The sequence below is a fragment of the Helianthus annuus genome, chromosome 12 (assembly GCF_002127325.2).
Source record: "Helianthus annuus cultivar XRQ/B chromosome 12, HanXRQr2.0-SUNRISE, whole genome shotgun sequence".
Lineage (NCBI taxonomy): Eukaryota > Viridiplantae > Streptophyta > Magnoliopsida > Asterales > Asteraceae > Helianthus > Helianthus annuus.
In genome coordinates, this window is record NC_035444.2 from 159686876 (window position 1) to 159707296 (window position 20421).

The window sequence follows — 20421 nt, forward strand, 5'->3', positions numbered from 1 at the left end:
TTCTTTTTTGCTCTTTTTGGTTCAGCCGTGACGTTCAGATTTGTTTCCACACCACGCCTGTTTTTAATGGTCACCTTTCCGCAGCGATCGATTCCCATGGCTCTTGCAACCTTTACTGGTATCCGCTAAAAAATGCCAAACAAGTATCCAGACGGTAATGATAAAGGCACTAAGGACACCATATAACAACAACAGTTAACTTACTACACAAATAATCAATATAAATACTTACAAAACGTGTACAAGAGGAGGGCATGAAAATGAGATTTGGTTCTGGTGCGTCCCAGTCAATTTCTTCGGAAGTGAAAGATTCGTCTGAGTCCGAATCTGTTAGCATTATCACTTCCGTTTCTTTGTTGTGTTTCTTTCGCTCAGTTGAAGAACGCGCCATTGACTACATACAATTATAACAGTAAATATTAGATGTTGATTATCATAGAACATATCGATTTTGGAAAAATCCCCAAATTTAATAACATTTGTGTGTAACACTTATGCCAAACAAATATACATATCAACAATTATCCTGACCAAAAAACCTAAAACAAACAAAAATTGATGTTCAGAAAAGAATCAATCAATAATAATAATAATGCCCCAACGATAATCATTATCAAATCGAAACCCTAAACCGACCTAACCGATAAAACAAACAATACGAAACCGAATCCTGAAACAATAACGGCAGATTAAGATCACAAAACATGTAATTTCGCTCAGCCAAAACGCTAATCTATATAACATGATGAAACGACGAAGAGAATGCCGTTAAAAACTATATGTTATCTATCAAAGAACATGTCGGTTTATGAAAAATCGTCAAATTTAGATTGCAAATCCCTAACACTGATTCAATTAAACCTCTAGGTTATGTGAGAAACATTAGTTTGAATCGTACCTGTTGTTGATTTCTCTTTTCGACGCTGATAATGTGAATGCCGATCGACTGTTAAACTTTGTATTCGTATGGAGACTGTTGTCATATATAGGGGCAACAATAGGGAAAGAGATAAGAATCATTGTTAGCTATAAAATATCTGATATATGATTTGACAAGTAGATGATTACTTATATATACTAATAAAACTATTTGATTACTTAATGTAATCAAATTATAAATATAAAACCGGTTGAATTTTTAATAAAAATAATAACTATAACATATTTAAAAAAAAATATGAAACAATGAAATTATTTTTAAATATACTGATTCACTATACATTATAAATGTTACTAATAAATATGAAATTTAAGAACTTACAAACCATTTTCATTGCCGGAAAGAAATAAACCTATCATTTTTGGTCCATTCCCATTCCATTTATTATGTCGTCGTTAAAACTACTGCAAATTGTAATATTCTACCAAACTGCAATACAACTTCCTTTATGTTACTCCTATGTCAAAAAACATGCCATTGTATTACACATAACAGTTTCCTATTTTCGAATACTTTATTTGTAATTATACATCAAATTCTATTTATACACATGTATTGTATTTATACTCACGTATTTACTATTATCCCAGATGTCCAGCAACGAACACCATTGGGCAACATTTCAAACGGTATTATTTAACTTTTTATCTTCAGAGTATGCACATTTTCAATTTAAACCCTATCATTATATTTCATTTAGCTTATATGTGTTTTATATTTAATGATTGTCTGCAAGTTTTCATCCCTAAACTTACTCAAGATGAGAGTAAGGAGAGGCGTAAACTTAGAAAATTATACATCGATGGTAAACGTTATGGAACGCAAAAAGGTACATCACAATCTATACATGTTATAGCATCTACCTCTGGTTCTTCATCCATTCCGCATGACATGGTCAATGTTACAACAGAGGCGTCCATTGGATATGGAGGTAAAACTTTAATAAATGTTTGAAGTACGATATTATTAAAAAAAATTAAATTCTTTAGTGGATAATGTTTATATGTGAATTATCTATTTTTTATTATAAAACTACAGTTTTTGACCCGAGACTTCTTCAAAATCACTGCAAAGAGAGACGGAGGTTAAGGAAGTTATATTTAGACAGTAAAAGATCTACAAGTCTACAACGACGAAAATTACACCCTTCCAATACTTTATCATCTTCTTCTGAATTAAGATTGATATCTTCCAACACGCACAACGTTACTCCTACAACGTCGGTTGTACCTACAAGTAATAATTATATTTACCAAATAATTCAAATTTAATTTCAAAAACGGTATATATGTTTAAAAAAGTTAATAAGTTTGAGTATATTATGTTATTTAGGTAATCTTAGTTGTCTTACAAACAACATGACTACACCAATAAACATCCGTCGTTTTTCTCTATCTTCAAACATCACAAATTCTAGCAACACACCTACTATTCTACAAAGTTCTTCTTTACAGAGGATGTCGCCGGGAAAACGTAAGTTATTAAGTAAACCACGAGTTACAACTCCTATACCAATGATCGACTTGACGACAGAGGAAACTACAGATGATTCAATTTACAAAGGAGTTTCAACAGGTATAAGATCAATTATTTTATTTATTTAATTAAGTAAATAGTATATATTTTTTTATACAAACTTATACTTTGTAAAGTAATATTATTTTTTTGTTCAACTAACATTACAGATTATTTTGATCATGGTGACCAATGTATTACTTGTGAAGTATGCAATGCTAAATTATGGGATGCTGAAAAAGGAAGGGGAAGAAAAGAGAAAGGAAGAATATGCTATTTCTTATGTTGTGGTTATGGCAAAGTAGAGCTACCAGATTATAAAGATGTTGTTCCAAGTTATAAGAAACTTTTTACGTATAAGGATAAAGAAAGCAAACATTTTTTGAATAATATTCGACGGTATAACTCCATGTTTGCTTTCACGTCAATGGGTGGTAAGGTTGATCACACTGTCAACAGAGGTAACGGACCATTCTGCTACAGAATTAGTGGAGAGAACTACCACAGCACTGGAAGCCTGCTTCCGGAAGACGGAGATCAACCTAAATTTTGCCAGCTCTACATTTTCGATACTGACAATGAACTTTCCAACAAACAATCCGTTTTTAGGTAAATATAATAAAGTATAATTTTTTTCCCATCAAATCTTTCTATAATATATTTTTTATTAATATTGATGTTTGTTGACACTCCGCTATTTTTTAATCAGTCGTTCCAAGGATTCATCATCCGCGAGTGTCGCTGAACTTGATAGTAAACTGATTGAACATATAAAATGTGTTTTAGATTCAGAAAACCAGTTGGTAAAAGCTTATAGGATGGTTAGAGACTGTTTTCATGAAAACCCTGATCTTAATCTGAAGCTTCGTCTAATTGGTATTAGAGAAAAGGATGGACGAACGTATAATTTACCAACTTGTGGTGAAGTTGCTGCTCTAATTGTGGGGGATATTGCAAACACAATCAACAATAGAGATATAGTTATTGAAACGCAAACAGGTACTTTGAAAAGAATTAGTGAATTGCTTCCTTCATACCTTGCACTTCAATATCCTATTTTATTCCCTTATGGAGATTGTAACACCCCCAAAATTCCACCTGCGGAAACCCCGCGAGGCGTGTTACGCATCAGAGTTCGAGCCACCAATCACATTGAACCAATGATAGATATTTAAACAAGTCATGACATTAATCACTAATATAAAATGTCAACATGTTATCAATTCTCAGTAGTTGTGTAGCGGAAGCATGTACTCAATCGTTTAGCAGTTGTTTTATAATAATAATCAAAATCAATGTATCGTTTATAAGTAAATCCAAGAGTCTCGATCCATGACCACTCCAGCACTCCCAGATAGCAAGTCCATGTTCAAAGGTTAACGACCTACAAGCATGCAAACAAGTGTGTCAGACTACGCCGGTGAGTTCAAAGTTTCGTTAACGTGTTGTGTTACCAGATATATGTTAATGCGATTCAATGTTGCGTTACGATGTTGCTCAAGTTAGTTACCCTAGGGACTACGCCCTTACGTAACCGAGGAGTGTGCCTCTTAGCAACCCACTATGTTGTTCAGTTAGTTACCCTAGGGGAACCACCCTTACGTAACCGAGGAGTGTGCCTCTAAACAACCATAGTGAAACCCAGATAATTAGTTCACCCCCGTCCTTACTGCCCGGTGTGAGGTTTCCCACCTAATAGCGCTATCAACTAATTACCCCCATTGCCCTCCAGGCAATAACCAAAACCGATTAAATTGTTTACCCAATGTTTCCCTTCCAAAAGTTTACCAGTTGTCCCAAACCACCGGGACGCATGCTTGAGAAAATGCAATGAACTCACCTGGGGTTGCTCGGTATGATACACGAAAAGGTTCAGTTAAGCTATAATGTGATCAATCACGTCCTAGCAGGTTTATTATACAAGTCAGGTTGGGTTCAAGTAAAGCACATACGATTACACAGAGTTAACACGTTACAAACACGTATAGATCATGGCAACACTTTAACAGTCAAGCTGTACGAGCTACAGTCACAACATATCAACTTGTACAATTTAATTAAGTCCAAAAGTATTCGGCCCAACATATTGTGCGATCCACAACATGTTGTGCGATCCACCAAAGTCCGGCCCAAGCACCTAAACAACCCATTAACATACTCGGCCCAAATCCATAACACATGTGTGCCTTGTGCGACCCGGGCAAATTGTACGATCCAGGTAGCTTGTGCGAACCCCTTTGGGTTGTGTGATCCAAACTTAGCCCAACCCAACATAATACCCGGCCCAACATACACAAAACAGTTTAAACATTCACGGCCCAATAATTATCGTACAATGGCATTGTGCGATCCAGTTCGTGTTGTGTGACAGTTGGGTTGTGCGATGTGGTTTTGGGCTGTCCGGCCCAGGGCTCTAACAGTCCAAATCTAAACTATAGTCACGGCCCAACACACAGCCTTGTGCGATCAGGCTGCGCTTGTGCGACCAGGCTGCACTTGTGCGGTTTAAAACACCTTGTGCGAGTGACCTTGTGTTACCAAGATACCTTGTGCGTTTAGGTCCAGTTGTGCGAGTGTTTGGTCTTGTGCGATCAAGTTAACAATCTTTCCATGAATCATGCATTCGGTTACAGGCATTTACACAAATCAATTAACATAATTAGTTTCCATGTTTAACACTTATCAATTAACAACTAACTCCTTGCGTAACATGGTAATTATCGATCAAACAGGATTTTTAGCATCATATTCCCTTAAACCCTATGAACCCTAATCGAACCATTCATGAATACAACCTATTAACATTCAATCAGATTAACCATAACCCTTCAAACGATCAATACTATAATTCGAATCTATAGCATGATATCCGATTAACAAGAGCATGTTTCAAACATATACAACTTGATTATATGCAACCATTCGGTTCCTTAGATTATATCCGATTCATAAGAACATCAATTATCATATGACTATTCTCTTTATCACATAATATATACGATTCATATTAACTAAATCATTCAGATCCACACATACAAGATCGGCCACATATCAACAACATGATATCACATCATTTGCCAAATACATAATCATATGAAATACTAACCGATTAATGGCAGCAAAGGTGATCCGAACAATAGCCTTCAGTTGCCTTGTGTTGTTGCCGTCGAGTAGAGAGAGAGAGATAGGAAGTCTAGGGTTTGTGTGTGTGTGAGAATTGTAACAAGTGAAAGAACAACACCCCTAGATGGATGCTTGTTTACGTGCAAACAAGTGGGCCGAACCCCATTCGGGTGCCCTATGGACCCGCGTACAAGGTGTAAAGCCCAAATGGCTTTGTGCGATCAAGTGTGGGTGTGTGTCGTTGTGCGATCCGGGTTTCAACTAAACATGTATAACACACATTCACATATAATAAAACACAACATTCAATTAACACAGTTCACGTAAGCACGTAACGTTACACAGAAGCAGGTTCGAATCACGAGTTGTCACAGTATCCCCAACTAAAAAGAAATTTCGTCCCGAAATTTGGTACGCACTCACTGAGAAAGCTAGGTAAGTTAAAGCAGCTAGATAAGCTAAAGCTGGGTAAGTTATATCGTTTGCTGGTTTTCCTGGGGTGTCACATCCTCCCCAACTTGGAGGGAATTTCGTCCCGAAATTCACCAGTGGTATCAAGAGTCGGTTCAATTCCTTGAACAATTGAGAACATTGAAGTTTTAACATATCCTTCCGTTCCTATGTGAACTTCAATCCACGTATTGAAGCTTAACAAGCCCTCACGATTGTCATAAGACTCCTGCTAACGAACCTTGACTTCTTAGCCCATGCTTTCGATAGATTCCCTGATATATACAACTGATACGATGACCTCAAATTCCGGTAAGGGTATCACCAGGGTTTCATCGGGCAACCACTGCCTTAAACCTAGGGCATACATACCATTACGATAGTTATCCCGTTTCATCAATTAGCCTGAGTTTGTGAGCCAAGTCACTGTTTGTTCCAGTAATCCGAATGTCTCACGCGTCGGAAAGTAAGCTTGCCAAAGAATGGGAACCAAATGCGTCCAGTTACGTAGTAAGCGCCGTCTGCCTTCTGTTCTAATCGCTGTCGTGAGCTACGTATGGCTTCAGCTTTGACATTTTCGGGTTGCAATGCTTCTACCTGAGCATTCCGTATTTGTGCTGGAAGGCTAGGCTGAATCGTAAGCTGTAGCGCTCGTACGCGCCGAGGTAAAGTGTCCTTCCGACTGAGGGCGTCAGCCACAACATTGGCCTTGCCTGGATGGTACTTGATAACGCATTCGTAATCGTTCAGTAGTTCAACCCATCGTCGTTGACGCATGTTTGAATCCTTCTGCTTAAGAATATACTCGAGACTCCTGTGATCGGTGTAATCGTGCCTGGTACCGTACAGGTAGTGTCGCCATATCTTAAGCGCGAAAACAACAGCTCCCAGCTCTAAATCGTGCGTCGTATAGTTCCGTTCATGAATCTCGTAAGCAATAACCTTGTCGCGCTGCACTAACACACATCCAAAACCTTGAATGGATGCGTCACAATATACTACGAAATCGTCCGTGCCCTCTGGCAATGAGAGAATAGATGCGCCGCAAAGCCTATCCTTTAGGTGCTGAAAAGCAGTCTCCTGGGGATCTCCCCACGGTAGGTGACACCCTTCCGTGTCAGTAGTGTAAGTGGCTGCGCAATCTCCGAGAAGTCCTTGATAAACCGTCTGTAGTAACCTGCCAAACCCAAGAATTGGCGTATCTCCTGTTGGCGTACGTGGTGCAGGCCAGTTCCTGATCGAGTCTACCTTGGATGGATCGACATGGATCCCATCCTTGTTCACTACGTGGCCTAAGAAGTGGACTTCACGATGCCAGAAGTCACATTTCGAAAGCTTGGCGTACGGCTGTTCCTTTCGAAGAAGCTCCAAAATAAGGCGTAGATGCTGCTCGTGTTCCTCCTGACTCTTGGAGTAGATCAGAATGTCGTCGATGAAGACTGGTCAAGATAGGGTTTGCACACCCTGTTCACAAGGTTCATAAATACGGCAGGTGCGTTCAATAATATCAAACCATTCATCTTATCAAATATAAAGTATAGTAGTTAAATTAATTCATAAAACCCAATACGATTGATGTTCAAACCAAACTTTGTTTGAGTAGCGAAAACATAATAATGAAAACCCAAAATAAGTTATAAGTTCAAATATCGTTCATTGCGTCCCCTTGTCCTAACACGAAAGCTCGACCTCTTGCCTCGTTGCCATTGTTGTTGTTTCCAGCATTGTCGTTATTCGGGCGGTTGTTGGTGTTGGCGTTCTGGTTTAACTGGGGGCAGTCCCGTTTAAAGTGACCCTCATCACCGCACTGATAGCACCCCTTCCTGAAACCCTGGTTCTGCTGGGGTGGTTGCCCCTGTTGTCCTTGGTTTTGATGGTTCTGTTGCTGCTGGTGTTTGGGTTGTGAGGTCCTACAATCCCTGACCTCATGGCCTGGCTTACCACACTTGTTACACGTCCGACCACACGGCCCCCAATGATGATAGCCACACTTGTTACATCGTGGCTTTCTCCCTGCATACGAACCCTGGCTGTGGTCACTTCCCTGGCCTTGATTGACAGAAGACGACTGGCTGATGTTGCGGTTACTGTTGTCTGGCCTTTTCTGAGTCAGGCCCGCACTAGATGCTTTGTCATAATCACTCCACTTCCGCTTGTTATCATTAGCGGACGCAGTGGCAGTGGGTGTAGCAGCAGTAGTGGCTGAAATACGCGGGGGTAACGAATCGCTTTCTACTTCTTGGTCCACAATCTTATGAGTCAGACGAACGATCTGTGTCAGATCATTGAGATGGGCTGCAGTGACCAAGCTCTTCACACGCGGAGGCAACCCTTTGATGAATAATTCAATCCTCCGAGACATAGGCCGGGACAAGTTCGGGCACATGTCGGCCAGTTCATACGATCACTTCACATACGCTTCGACTTCAGATCCAACCATCTTCAAGTCGTAGTACTCGTTTTCCAACTTCTGGACTTCGTCCCGAGGACAGTACTCCTCCCTGATCAGTTCTTTAAAGTCTTCCCAGGTTGTCGCATTCGCTGCCTCGATGCCCAATAACTGTACCTGGGCGTTCCACCACGTTAGGGCACCATCCGCCAAGGTACCCGCAGCATATTTCACCCTGTCCCCAGCGGGACAGTTACAGATAGCAAACACAGACTCTGCTTTCTCGAACCATCTTAGGAGTCCCACAGCCCCTTCAGTCCCGGTGAAGGTCTGTGGCTTACAGTCCATAAACATTTTGAATGTGCACGCAGGCTGGTTAGGTTGAGGTTGCGCTTGTTGACCAGCTTGATAGGCTGCTAAAGCCTCAGCTACGCGAGTATTGATTAGGTCTGTCAACTCAGCCTGAGTCATGGTGATGTTACCACGTCCGTGTCCTCGTCCACTCATGTTTCTATAGTTGGGAATAAACCGATTTAGGAATCGAAACGAGATAGGAGTCAAGTATCATACTGATATTTACGTACTACCAAGTTCACACATAGTAAGGCAGAACCCTTCTCACGCTCGATAAGCCTCACTGGGACTTGCATGCACCCCGCGTTATTATTAAGTGTGCACCCGTAATAATAAGGCAATTTGCATGCTTATCTCAGTGCCTCTTAGCTTGCGCTCAAGGCTTCCCCCGTTCAAACAACACAACAGATGATATCACAGTTCTATGGTTTACACGAGTCGAAGAGTAGTGTCACACTATCGAGTCACTATGGTGTTAAATGTTTCAGTTCATGTACGCTGTGAGTGTGTGACTACTAAGCAAGTAATGTATAAAGTGAGAGAGAGACGAACCTTGCAATCTGGAGCTGAGTGTCATGATCGATTTTCGAAGTTGTTCGGTTATAGTCTGGTTTTACAAAATGTTCTAAAACCTAGTTCACTATAACCAGTGGCTCTGATACCAACTGTAACACCCCCAAAATTCCACCTGCGGAAACCCCGCGAGGCGTGTTACGCATCAGAGTTCGAGCCACCAATCACATTAAACCAATGATAGATATTTAAACAAGTCATGACATTAATCACTAATATAAAATGTCAACATGTTATCAATTCTCAGTAGTTGTGTAGCGGAAGCATGTACTCAATCGTTTAGCAGTTGTTTTATAATAATAATCAAAATCAATGTATCGTTTATAAGTAAATCCAAGAGTCTCGATCCATGACCACTCCAGCACTCCCAGATAGCAAGTCCATGTTCAAAGGTTAACGACCTACAAGCATGCAAACAAGTGTGTCAGACTACGCCGGTGAGTTCAAAGTTTCGTTAACGTGTTGTGTTACCAGATATATGTTAATGCGATTCAATGTTGCGTTACGATGTTGCTCAAGTTAGTTACCCTAGGGACTACGCCCTTACGTAACCGAGGAGTGTGCCTCTTAGCAACCCACTATGTTGTTCAGTTAGTTACCCTAGGGGAACCGCCCTTACGTAACCGAGGAGTGTGCCTCTAAACAACCATAGTGAAACCCAGATAATTAGTTCACCCCCGTCCTTACTGCCCGGTGTGAGGTTTCCCACCTAATAGCGCTATCAACTAATTACCCCCATTGCCCTCCAGGCAATAACCAAAACCGATTAAATTGTTTACCCAATGTTTCCCTTCCAAAAGTTTACCAGTTGTCCCAAACCACCGGGACCCATGCTTGAGAAAATGCAATGAACTCACCTGGGGTTGCTCGGTATGATACACGAAAAGGTTCAGTTAAGCTATAATGTGATCAATCACGTCCTAGCAGGTTTATTATACAAGTCAGGTTGGGTTCAAGTAAAGCACATACGATTACACAGAGTTAACACGTTACAAACACGTATAGATCATGGCAACACTTTAACAGTCAAGCTGTACGAGCTACAGTCACAACATATCAACTTGTACAATTTAATTAAGTCCAAAAGTATTCGGCCCAACATATTGTGCGATCCACAACATGTTGTGCGATCCACCAAAGTCCGGCCCAAGCACCTAAACAACCCATTAACATACTCGGCCCAAATCCATAACACATGTATGCCTTGTGCGACCCGGGCAAATTGTACGATCCAGGTAGCTTGTGCGAACCCCTTTGGGTTGTGTGATCCAAACTTAGCCCAACCCAACATAATACCCGGCCCAACATACACAAAACAGTTTAAACATTCACGGCCCAATAATTATCGTACAATGGCATTGTGCGATCCAGTTCGTGTTGTGCGACAATTGGGTTGTGCGATGTGGTTTTGGGCTGTCCGGCCCAGGGCTCTAACAGTCCAAATCTAAACTATAGTCACGGCCCAACACACAGCCTTGTGCGATCAGGCTGCGCTTGTGCGACCAGGCTGCACTTGTGCGGTTTAAAACACCTTGTGCGAGTGACCTTGTGTTACTAAGATACCTTGTGCGTTTAGGTCCAGTTGTGCGAGTGTTTGGTCTTGTGCGATCAAGTTAACAATCTTTCCATGAATCATGCATTCGGTTACAGGCATTTACACAAATCAATTAACATAATTAGTTTCCATGTTTAACACTTATCAATTAACAACTAACTCCTTGCGTAACATGGTAATTATCGATCAAACAGGATTTTTAGCATCATATTCCCTTAAACCCTATGAACCCTAATCGAACCATTCATGAATACAACCTATTAACATTCAATCAGATTAACCATAACCCTTCAAACGATCAATACTATAATTCGAATCTATAGCATGATATCTGATTAACAAGAGCATGTTTCAAACATATACAAGCTAATTATATGCAACCATTCGGTTCCTTAGATTATATCCGATTCATAAGAACATCAATTATCATATGACTATTCTCTTTATCACATAATATATACGATTCATATTAACTAAATCATTCAGATCCACACATACAAGATCGGCCACATATCAACAACATGATATCACATCATTTGACAAATACATAATCATATGAAATACTAACCGATTAATGGCAGCAAAGGTGATCCGAACAATAGCCTTCAGTTGCCTTGTGTTGTTGCCGTCGAGTAGAGAGAGAGAGATAGGAAGTCTAGGGTTTGTGTGTGTGTGAGAATTGTAACAAGTGAAAGAACAACACCCCTAGATGGATGCTTGTTTACGTGCAAACAAGTGGGCCGAACCCCATTCGGGTGCCCTATGGACCCGCGTACAAGGTGTAAAGCCCAAATGGCTTTGTGCGATCAAGTGTGGGTGTGTGTCGTTGTGCGATCCGGGTTTCAACTAAACATGTATAACACACATTCACATATAATAAAACACAACATTCAATTAACACAGTTCACGTAAGCACGTAACGTTACACAGAAGCAGGTTCGAATCACGAGTTGTCACAGAGATGATGGTTACAGAATTGACATCCCTCATCGAGGTGTCGTAGACGTAATCAATAAGAAACGTCCAAATTGTACAATGAGAGAGTTTTTTGCATATCGTGTGCAAGACAGAATTAATCAGTTTTCATTGATTCTAAATTCAAGGAGACTCTTTCAACAATTCTTGGTTGATGCGTATACTATGATTGAGAGCAAAAGGCTTAACTACATACGACTTCAACAAAAGAATCTAAGGTCAGATAGCTATGAAAGTCTATGTGAATTAAGAAATAAGGGCCAGCAAGACATATCTAAGGTTGGAAAACGAATCTTTTTGCCCTCTTCGTTTACCGGTGGCGCTAGATATATGATGCAAAATTATTTAGATGCCATGGCTATCTGTAAGTGGTTTGGTTATCCGGATTTTTTTATAACCATCACGTGCAATCCAAAGTGGCCTGAGGTAAAAAGGTTTCTTAGAGACACAAATCTTAAACCTGAAGATAGGCCCGATATACTGACGAGATTGTTTAAAATAAAGTTGGATTCAATTTGCAAAAATTTTAAAGAACGCCATCTATTTGGAAAAGTTGCAGCAGGTATTTTATCAAAATCCTTTTTATATACATATTAGATTATTTAAATCTACTAATGATTTCTTTTTGTACAGTTGTTTACACAATCGAGTTTCAAAAGAGAGGATTGCCTCATGCCCACCTATGCTTATTCTTAGAAAATGAATCCAAACTTCCAACGGTAGACCATGTTGATCCATTTATAACTGCAGAAATCCCTGATGAAGATGAAGATGCAGAATTATATGCGCTTGTGAAAGACTATATGATTCATGGTCCATGTGGTAACGCTAATTTAAGTTGTCCATGTATGGTTGACAATAAGTGTTCGAAGGGTTTTCCAAAAAAATTTTCAAGATCATACTACACTGGATTCAAATGGATTCCCAATATACAAAAGAAGAGATAATGGTGCTTATGTAGTAAAAAATGGAATCGACTTAGACAACAGAAGTGTTGTGCCATACAACAAAAAAACTTTTGAAACACTACCAGGCACATATAAATGTTGAGTGGTGCAATCAAGCCGGATCAATTAAATATTTGTTTAAATATATAAATAAAGGCCCTGATAGAGCAACCGTTGCTGTTGTCCAACATGATAATAACAATGAACAACTAGAACAAGACGAGGTCAAAGAATATTATGATTGTAGGTATATATCGGCTTGTGAGGCATCTTGGAGGATCTTCGCCTATGATGTGCATTACAGGACTCCTTCTGTTATGAGGCTGCCTTTCCATCTTCCCGGAAAACAACCTGTTGTTTTTGGACCCGACGAGGATATTAATCAAGTCCTTAACAAACCATCTGTCAAAGCTTCAATGTTTCTTTCCTGGATGGAACGTAACAAAGACCCGAATGACACATTGGCCCGTACACTTACATATGTTCAGTTTCCAAGTTGGTATGTATGGAAGCTTGATAAACGTTGTTGGGAACCTAGACAAAGACATAAGTCAATTGGGAGAATTCACGCTGTAAGTCTGTGTCTTGGGGAAGTATATTATTTAAGAATTCTTCTTAACAAAGTGAAAGGACCAAAATCTTTTGATGATATTAAAACAGTTGATGGTAAGGTATATGATACATTTAGAGATGCATGTTATGCACTCGGTCTTTTGGACGATGACGCAGAATACATTGAGGCAATCAAGGAAGCAAATGAAACAGGATCCCCTTCGTATCTTCGTAATTTATTTGCTACTTTGCTATTAACAAATACGTTGTCCAGACCTGAGGTTGTATGGGAAAGCACATGGAGATACATGACAGACGACTTTATCTACAGACTTAGAAAATATCATCGTCTTACAGGTAATTGTTTTACACAAAATGTTGTTATTATCCCCTTTTTTTTGTTTTTGGTTGCGTTAAAAAAAAAAACAATTTTCACTTAAAGAAAACATGGTTTTGTGTTTCATTTATGCTATATGGTTTGGTTCATTAAATATTTTTTGATTTCATAACTTGATAATATATTTTTTTTTTCCAATTTTTTATAGCTTTATCAATTCCAGATCACCAGCTTAAAAACTACGTTTTGAGTGAAGTTGAAAAATTCTTAGCCAGAAACAACTCATCACTCAAAAGATTTGAGACAATGCCGTACCCAGATACTGCGTCTATGTCTGATTCAGACAATCGTTTGATTAACGAGGAGCGTATCTACGACCAAACGAATCTTCAAGTTGAATTTAATAATCAACTTAATTTGCTAACTGAGGAGCAACGGTCAGTTTTCCAACAAATAATCAACGCAATTGAGGGTAACAAAGGTGGGGTTTTTTTTGTGTACGGCTATGGTGGGACCGGCAAGACCTTCTTATGGAAGACATTATCTGCGGCAATCAGATCAAAAGGTCAAATTGTATTAAACGTTGCTTCAAGTGGCATCGCGTCGTTGTTATTGTCTGGTGGCAGGACCGCGCATTCCAGGTTTCGTATTCCATTGAATCTTACAGAGGATTCAGTTTGTCATATAAAACATGATGGAGATGTTGCTAGACTACTACACGAAACAAACTTGATTATATGGGATGAAGCGCCTATGGTCCATAAGCATGCATTCGAAGCGTTGGATAGAACAATGAACGACATTTTCAATATCGACACTTCCAACAGATCAAACATCCGCTTTGGAGGAAAGGTTATTGTTTTAGGAGGCGATTTTAGACAGATCCTTCCTGTTGTTCCAAATGGTGGAAGACAAGAGATTGTCAATGCCTCAATAAGTTCGTCTTATCTGTGGAATACATGTAAGTTGCTGAGACTAACAAAAAACATGAGGTTAAGAGTTGGAAGTTCAGCATCGGACGCTGAAGAAATAAAACAATTTGCCAAATGGCTTTTGGATATAGGTGAGGGAAATGTTGGTGGTCCAAATGATGGAGAAGCGTCAATTGAAATACCAAGCGACCTTCTAATCACTGATACATCGGATCCCATTTCAACTTTAATTGATTTTGTGTATCCTTCAATTCTCGAAAACTTCAACAATCAGAATTATTTCAGTGAGAGGGCTATACTTGCACCTAAGAACGAGGTTGTTCATGAAATTAATGATCGGTTGTTGTCACTATTCCCAGGCGAAGAACGAGAGTATCTTAGTTCAGACAGTCTTTGTCAGTCTGAAAATCCAAACGCTACACAACAAAAACTATACTCTCCTGATGTGCTTAACGGTCTTAAAGTATCCGGCTTACCTAATCATAGGCTAGCACTAAAAGTAGGCGTGCCGGTGATGCTATTACGTAACATTGACCAACAAAATGGGCTTTGCAATGGTACACGACTACAAGTCAAAAAAATGTATAACCGTGTAATAGAAGCCGAGATAATATCCGGAGGGAACATAGGCACTCGCACTTATATACCAAGGATTAGTTTGATACCTTCTGATAAAAAAATTCCTTTTGAGTTTCAAAGGAGACAATTTCCGTTGGCTGTTTGTTTCGCAATGACTATTAACAAGAGTCAGGGACAATCACTGTCTAGAGTTGGTCTGTATCTGAAGCAACCAGTTTTCACCCATGGTCAGCTGTATGTTGCTTTATCAAGAGTTAAAACCAGACAAGGAGTTAAACTTCTGATTTTGGACAATGACGGCAAACCTACTAATAAAACGACAAATGTAGTTTACAAAGAAGTATTTCGTGACTTGTGATCTCCATGTACTCATTCATCAGACGATCTTTCATTCCATGTAACTGTTCCATAAAAATCATAATAACATGTTTTTGAAGTTATTTAATTTTTAATTATTTTTGTTTTTTAATCAATTTTGTTACTGTAATAAAAAACGTTTATACTCATACACATACTTAAATATTAAACTAAAAGTATGCATAAATAAACAGTACGTTCACTTACAATCCTCTATCCATTATCTTCCATATACGCAATATTACACAAATTTGGATCATCATGCATCTGGATATATTACATTATTTGTCTCATTGTAGTTTACTAAATTATTATTACTTGAACGGTTATTTAATTCAAACGATTACTTCAATAAATTAAAGTTATTCATTTGTGTTTTAGTCCACCCGCGAACCTCACGGGTTCTTAAACTAGTCTGAATCAATAAATTAAAAAGATTTAGAGAAAAGGCAATTTACTTTTTAATTTACTATATTTAATTTATGTAGACAGTAAATTAAAAAAGGAAGCGAAGAGTTCATACTTTTTCCGTTTTAACCGACAATGAAGTATTAAATCATTAAATGTAACATTAATTATTTAGTTGATTAATAAAGTATTAAATCTTACTTTTTCCGTTTGAGAAATGATGACTTTATACATGATATTTTGTTAATTTATCTTAGCTTTAGATGTGAGATTTTGTTAATTTATCATTGGCGGACCAACCGTTCGTATCCTTTTTTTTTAAAGGCGAACTTCAATAGAAACGGCAATCCCAAACTGAGGCGCACAAACACAAAATAAACAAAATATACAACCTCAAAGAAAACAATGTATCCCCTACTACATGCTTAGACTATGTGTTTATGTGTTGTTGCTTCACAAGATAGGGTGCTAAACATGTAACTGTGGCAGTGATTCGCGCGACCACCACTCTAGTGCGCTACCCTCTTTTTGGTGATCTTTACCAAATATATGACCTCAAAGAAAATAATGCATTCTAGTATTAGATGCTTAATCGACATTTTTTTTGAACTGTAACTTTCATTAAAAACACGATAAAGACCCCCGCAAAGCAACAAAAGCCGCACCTGACAAACCACAACTACATTACATCATATACAAAGGACATTTACACCAATCAAACTAAACAATGGATTTCATCTTAGACCGATGTTTGAACAAAAGAAACGAGATTGGTTTGATGTCTTCAAAAAGCCCATTAGACGTGTGACCTTTTTTCCTTGAAGAAAAAAGCTTATCATTCTTCACTTTCCATAAACACCAACACGTTGTAATAATAATCCCATGAAGAATCTCCTTGTCATTCTTGTTCAAACTCGCATGCAAGTGTAACTCCATTAGATCTCTAAAAAAGAAAGCAAAAATAGGGGGAGCTCGCACCAAGTGTAACTCCGACTCTCACCAGACACAAAGCAGTGAATCTAAGCTCATACCTCTTCTATTTAAAGCGACCCACAAGATGACGCCCAAAGTGTCGCTGTGGCCATGACGATCACGAACACCACTCTTTTAAGGCATCGTCTTCCGCAAGATGAGGCCCTAAGTTTCACAATGGCTATGACGAGCACGAACACCACTCTTTTAAGGCATTGTCTTTTTTTTTCGGTGATCTTTGCAGTACCATAACTATATGTCACATTCGACCATCTGAAAAAAGGTGAAACCCACCAATACAAAACTCATGTTCAACTGTCTAAAAGGTGAAACCCACCATTGCCTACGGTTACAACTGGCCCCATCGATTTTTCACTCGTAGTATTTAATTTCTATTCGTTCAAGCTCCGCCATTGTACGTAATATGTTTTATTTCACATTTTAATTTCACCACAACACACTGTTTTTATGTATTTGATGTTGAAGAAGAGATATGAAAAAACATGATAATAGTAATAAAGTTGGCATTAAGATTATGAAATTGATTATCATGCCATCTTTATTATGAAATTGATTGAATATGATAATATTTTTTTATAAAGTCCTACTACAATATCCATCCATCCATCCATGCACAGTCACTTCATCGCCGCCAATCCACTGCTGCCGTCAGATTGGGTGGTATCTTCCACAAGCAAATTATTATCACCGTCTGTCAAATCTTCACACCCTACCCCTACTTCCACTTCTGACAATGACGTCACGCTGCTGCTGCTCCGCCCTACCACCGGCATGGGCTCCGTCAGTGTTCTCCCATCCCTTGGTGGCGTAAACACCACTGGCAAGTACTCCTCCACCTCACATGGAAACTTTGAGTTCTTGAAATGCTCCTTCAATGCTTCCAGTCCCTATTCATCATCATCATCATCATTAAATAAATATATATAGATATGAGATTTTAAAATAACACACATAATATTTTTTGTACATATAATTTAATTATATATTATTATTATTATTATTATTATTATTATTATTATTATTATTATTATTATTATTATTATTATTATTATTATTATTATTATTATTATTATGTGAATAATAATGTGTATACCTGTAATCTAGCATATGAAAGCTCACATATTTTCTTGGAATTAAAGACCTCCCAGTTTTGATGGTTAAACGCCTTGTATAATCTCCGTGTGGCCTCGGGAGTTGTCATGTTCACGAACCCATATCCCACATTGCATTTGTTCCTGTCCAAATACAATATATGTTAATGTTATGTTATTATTTCTATTCTATTTCCTACATTAAATGATGATTATCATTTCAATTTCCAACATACACAAAATCAATTGGTAGATAAACAAAATCATAGGAAGACAACGGTTGATTGTCATCCCCCTCATTGCATTGAATGCAGTGGTTATCCAACATGTTCAGCAACAGTTGTTGACTGCAAAAAACACAACAATAATAATAATTAAGCACATGTTTAATTTCAAGAAGGATATTTTTTAAACTTATACTAATAAAGAGAAACCTAACCTGTATTTGTTTGGGATATTTTTAATCATAACAGTTGTTCTTGAATCTTCATCACCTTTAAACAAGAACCTGGGATCACCTTTTCCTCGATTATTATACCGGTGTCCTTTCCACGGCTTATTCCGGCCCCACTGCTCTGGTGGCTTATTAAAACTCTTCATATTCTTCTTTACGCCACAATGTGAATTCACCTCCTTTTCCATCGGACTAATTTCCTTTCTACACGGTAGTGGTTTCACTTCACGAGGAGGAGGACTATCAGGAATGAGTTTATTATTATTGTTATGCCCAGTGGGTCGTACAAACTCCACCACCACCGGTGTACCGTTTATTTCTTGGCCGTTGACGGCGGCGACAGCCTTTGTTGCAGCTCTCGTGTCGTAGAACTCAACAAGTTTCTGCTTCTTTTTCATTGAAGCTTCTCTAATCTCCTTCACATCCCCTACAATAAAAAAATTATATTATACCCTTTAAAAAATAATTATATTATAAAAAACAACAAAACTAGGTATCAACATCCTCCTCAGATAGATACGAAAGCGACACATCACAACTTATACAAAATATTTGCAACATCAAAAACTTATATTATATTTAATATATTATACCAAAAGCTTCAAAAACTTCTCTAACGGCGCCGGCGGAAACGTGGGAATCTGAAGTGATGATGAGGGTGCCTTGATTAAAACGATCGGGTAGGCCGGCGGCGAGAGGGAAAGCAAACTGGGCCCAGATGACTCTACCGGAAAGTAAACCAGGAGCCGGTAAAGGTAGCGGAATGGGAGGTGGGGTGGCTGGAGATGAAACGGTAAGAGCGTCAAAGTGGCGGCGTAGGCGGTGCTGTTGTTGCATGTGTTGTTCCTGAATCTTGTTCAACGCCTCCGTTGCGTGACGGAGATCGTAGAAATGAACGGTGACGAGTCCGTTTCGGAGTTGTTCCATTTGTACGGCTCTGACGTCACCGAACACTTCGAGTTCCCGGCGTATAGTGGATTCGCTGACGTGGGTCGGAACGAAGCTTAATAGAAGTGCACGTGTTGGTACGGTTAATGACGGAGGGAGTGCCGGAATGATAAACGCTGGTGGCGGTGGAAATGTGTAGTAGACACATGTTGGTCGGAATTCTTTTGCGGTGGGATTTAAAGGTAGCGGAAACTGGTGAAATCCGGCTTCAGCCATGATGGTTTGTTTTCCGGCAGAAGATTCCGGTGAAAGAAGGTGAAGAGTGGGTGAAATGTGTGTGTGGATGGGTTGGGTGGGTATATATTTGTAACAAAAAGGGGCTGAGTTGTTTTATGATTCATGAACATTAATTAATAAAGTTGAAATCTTTTGCACTATGTTTAATTCCATACATGAAAAATGATATAATGTATATTTTTACCTTTTTTGAGCATTTTTTTATTCATTCATACAATGTATTTGGGCCTACCGTTTCATCAGGACTTGTGTTACTCGTGTATGAATTCTAGAATATTCTAATTTATTGGAATTAAATTAAAAATAGGTATACAAAGTAATGTATTTTGTCGTTCATACCTGAAGCCATTATATGTTCTTTGGAAGCATGTATAATCTTTCATGATGACATTATAATAAGGCGAATGATGATTATCGATGTCGTTTGGCGTTGGTTTTGTAGTCGTGTTAGGGTTTTTAACGGACTTTTTTCTTTTATGTATTGAATTAGGTTATTTGATGCCTCCTTTACGAACCGGTGATCAAGATGTACTTTTAACTCTGTCTTAGGTTACGTCGTTACAAAAATAATAAAGTAATAACACGCTCATCATTAGCCATACGCGTAATCTTTTAACTGCTCTTTGTGCCCTTACTAAATTGTTTGCATAATTGCATGGTTATCGAACGTTAACGCCTTTTAAGCCGGAATAATCCATTGACCAAAAGAAAT

General features: G+C 38.7%; 1 protein-coding gene across 1 annotated transcript; it reads right to left on the reverse strand.

The window, feature by feature from the left end:
* Positions 1-17488: 17488 nt before the first annotated feature.
* On the reverse strand, positions 17489-19755 carry LOC110897193 (protein terminal ear1 homolog). The gene is made up of 5 exons (XM_022144010.2): positions 19118-19755; positions 18510-18951; positions 18307-18417; positions 18073-18214; positions 17489-17866 (listed from the first exon to the last, which is right to left on the reverse strand). The coding sequence occupies exons 1-5, from the start codon at positions 19686-19688 to the stop codon at positions 17597-17599; spliced, it is 1536 nt and encodes a 511-aa protein (XP_021999702.1). The 5' UTR covers positions 19689-19755; the 3' UTR covers positions 17489-17596.
* Between the last annotated feature and the right edge of the window lie 666 nt (positions 19756-20421).

Coding starts and splice junctions, on each gene's coding strand:
- LOC110897193 (XM_022144010.2), bottom strand. CDS start 19,688: ATGGCTGAAGCCGGATTTCACCAGTTTCCGCTACCTTTAAATCCCACC. Junction 18,215..18,306: donor TATCTACCAATTGATTTTGT/GTATGTTGGAAA, acceptor GTATTTGGACAG/GAACAAATGCAATGTGGGAT. Junction 17,867..18,072: donor TTTCATATGCTAGATTACAG/GTATACACATTA, acceptor GATGATGAATAG/GGACTGGAAGCATTGAAGGA.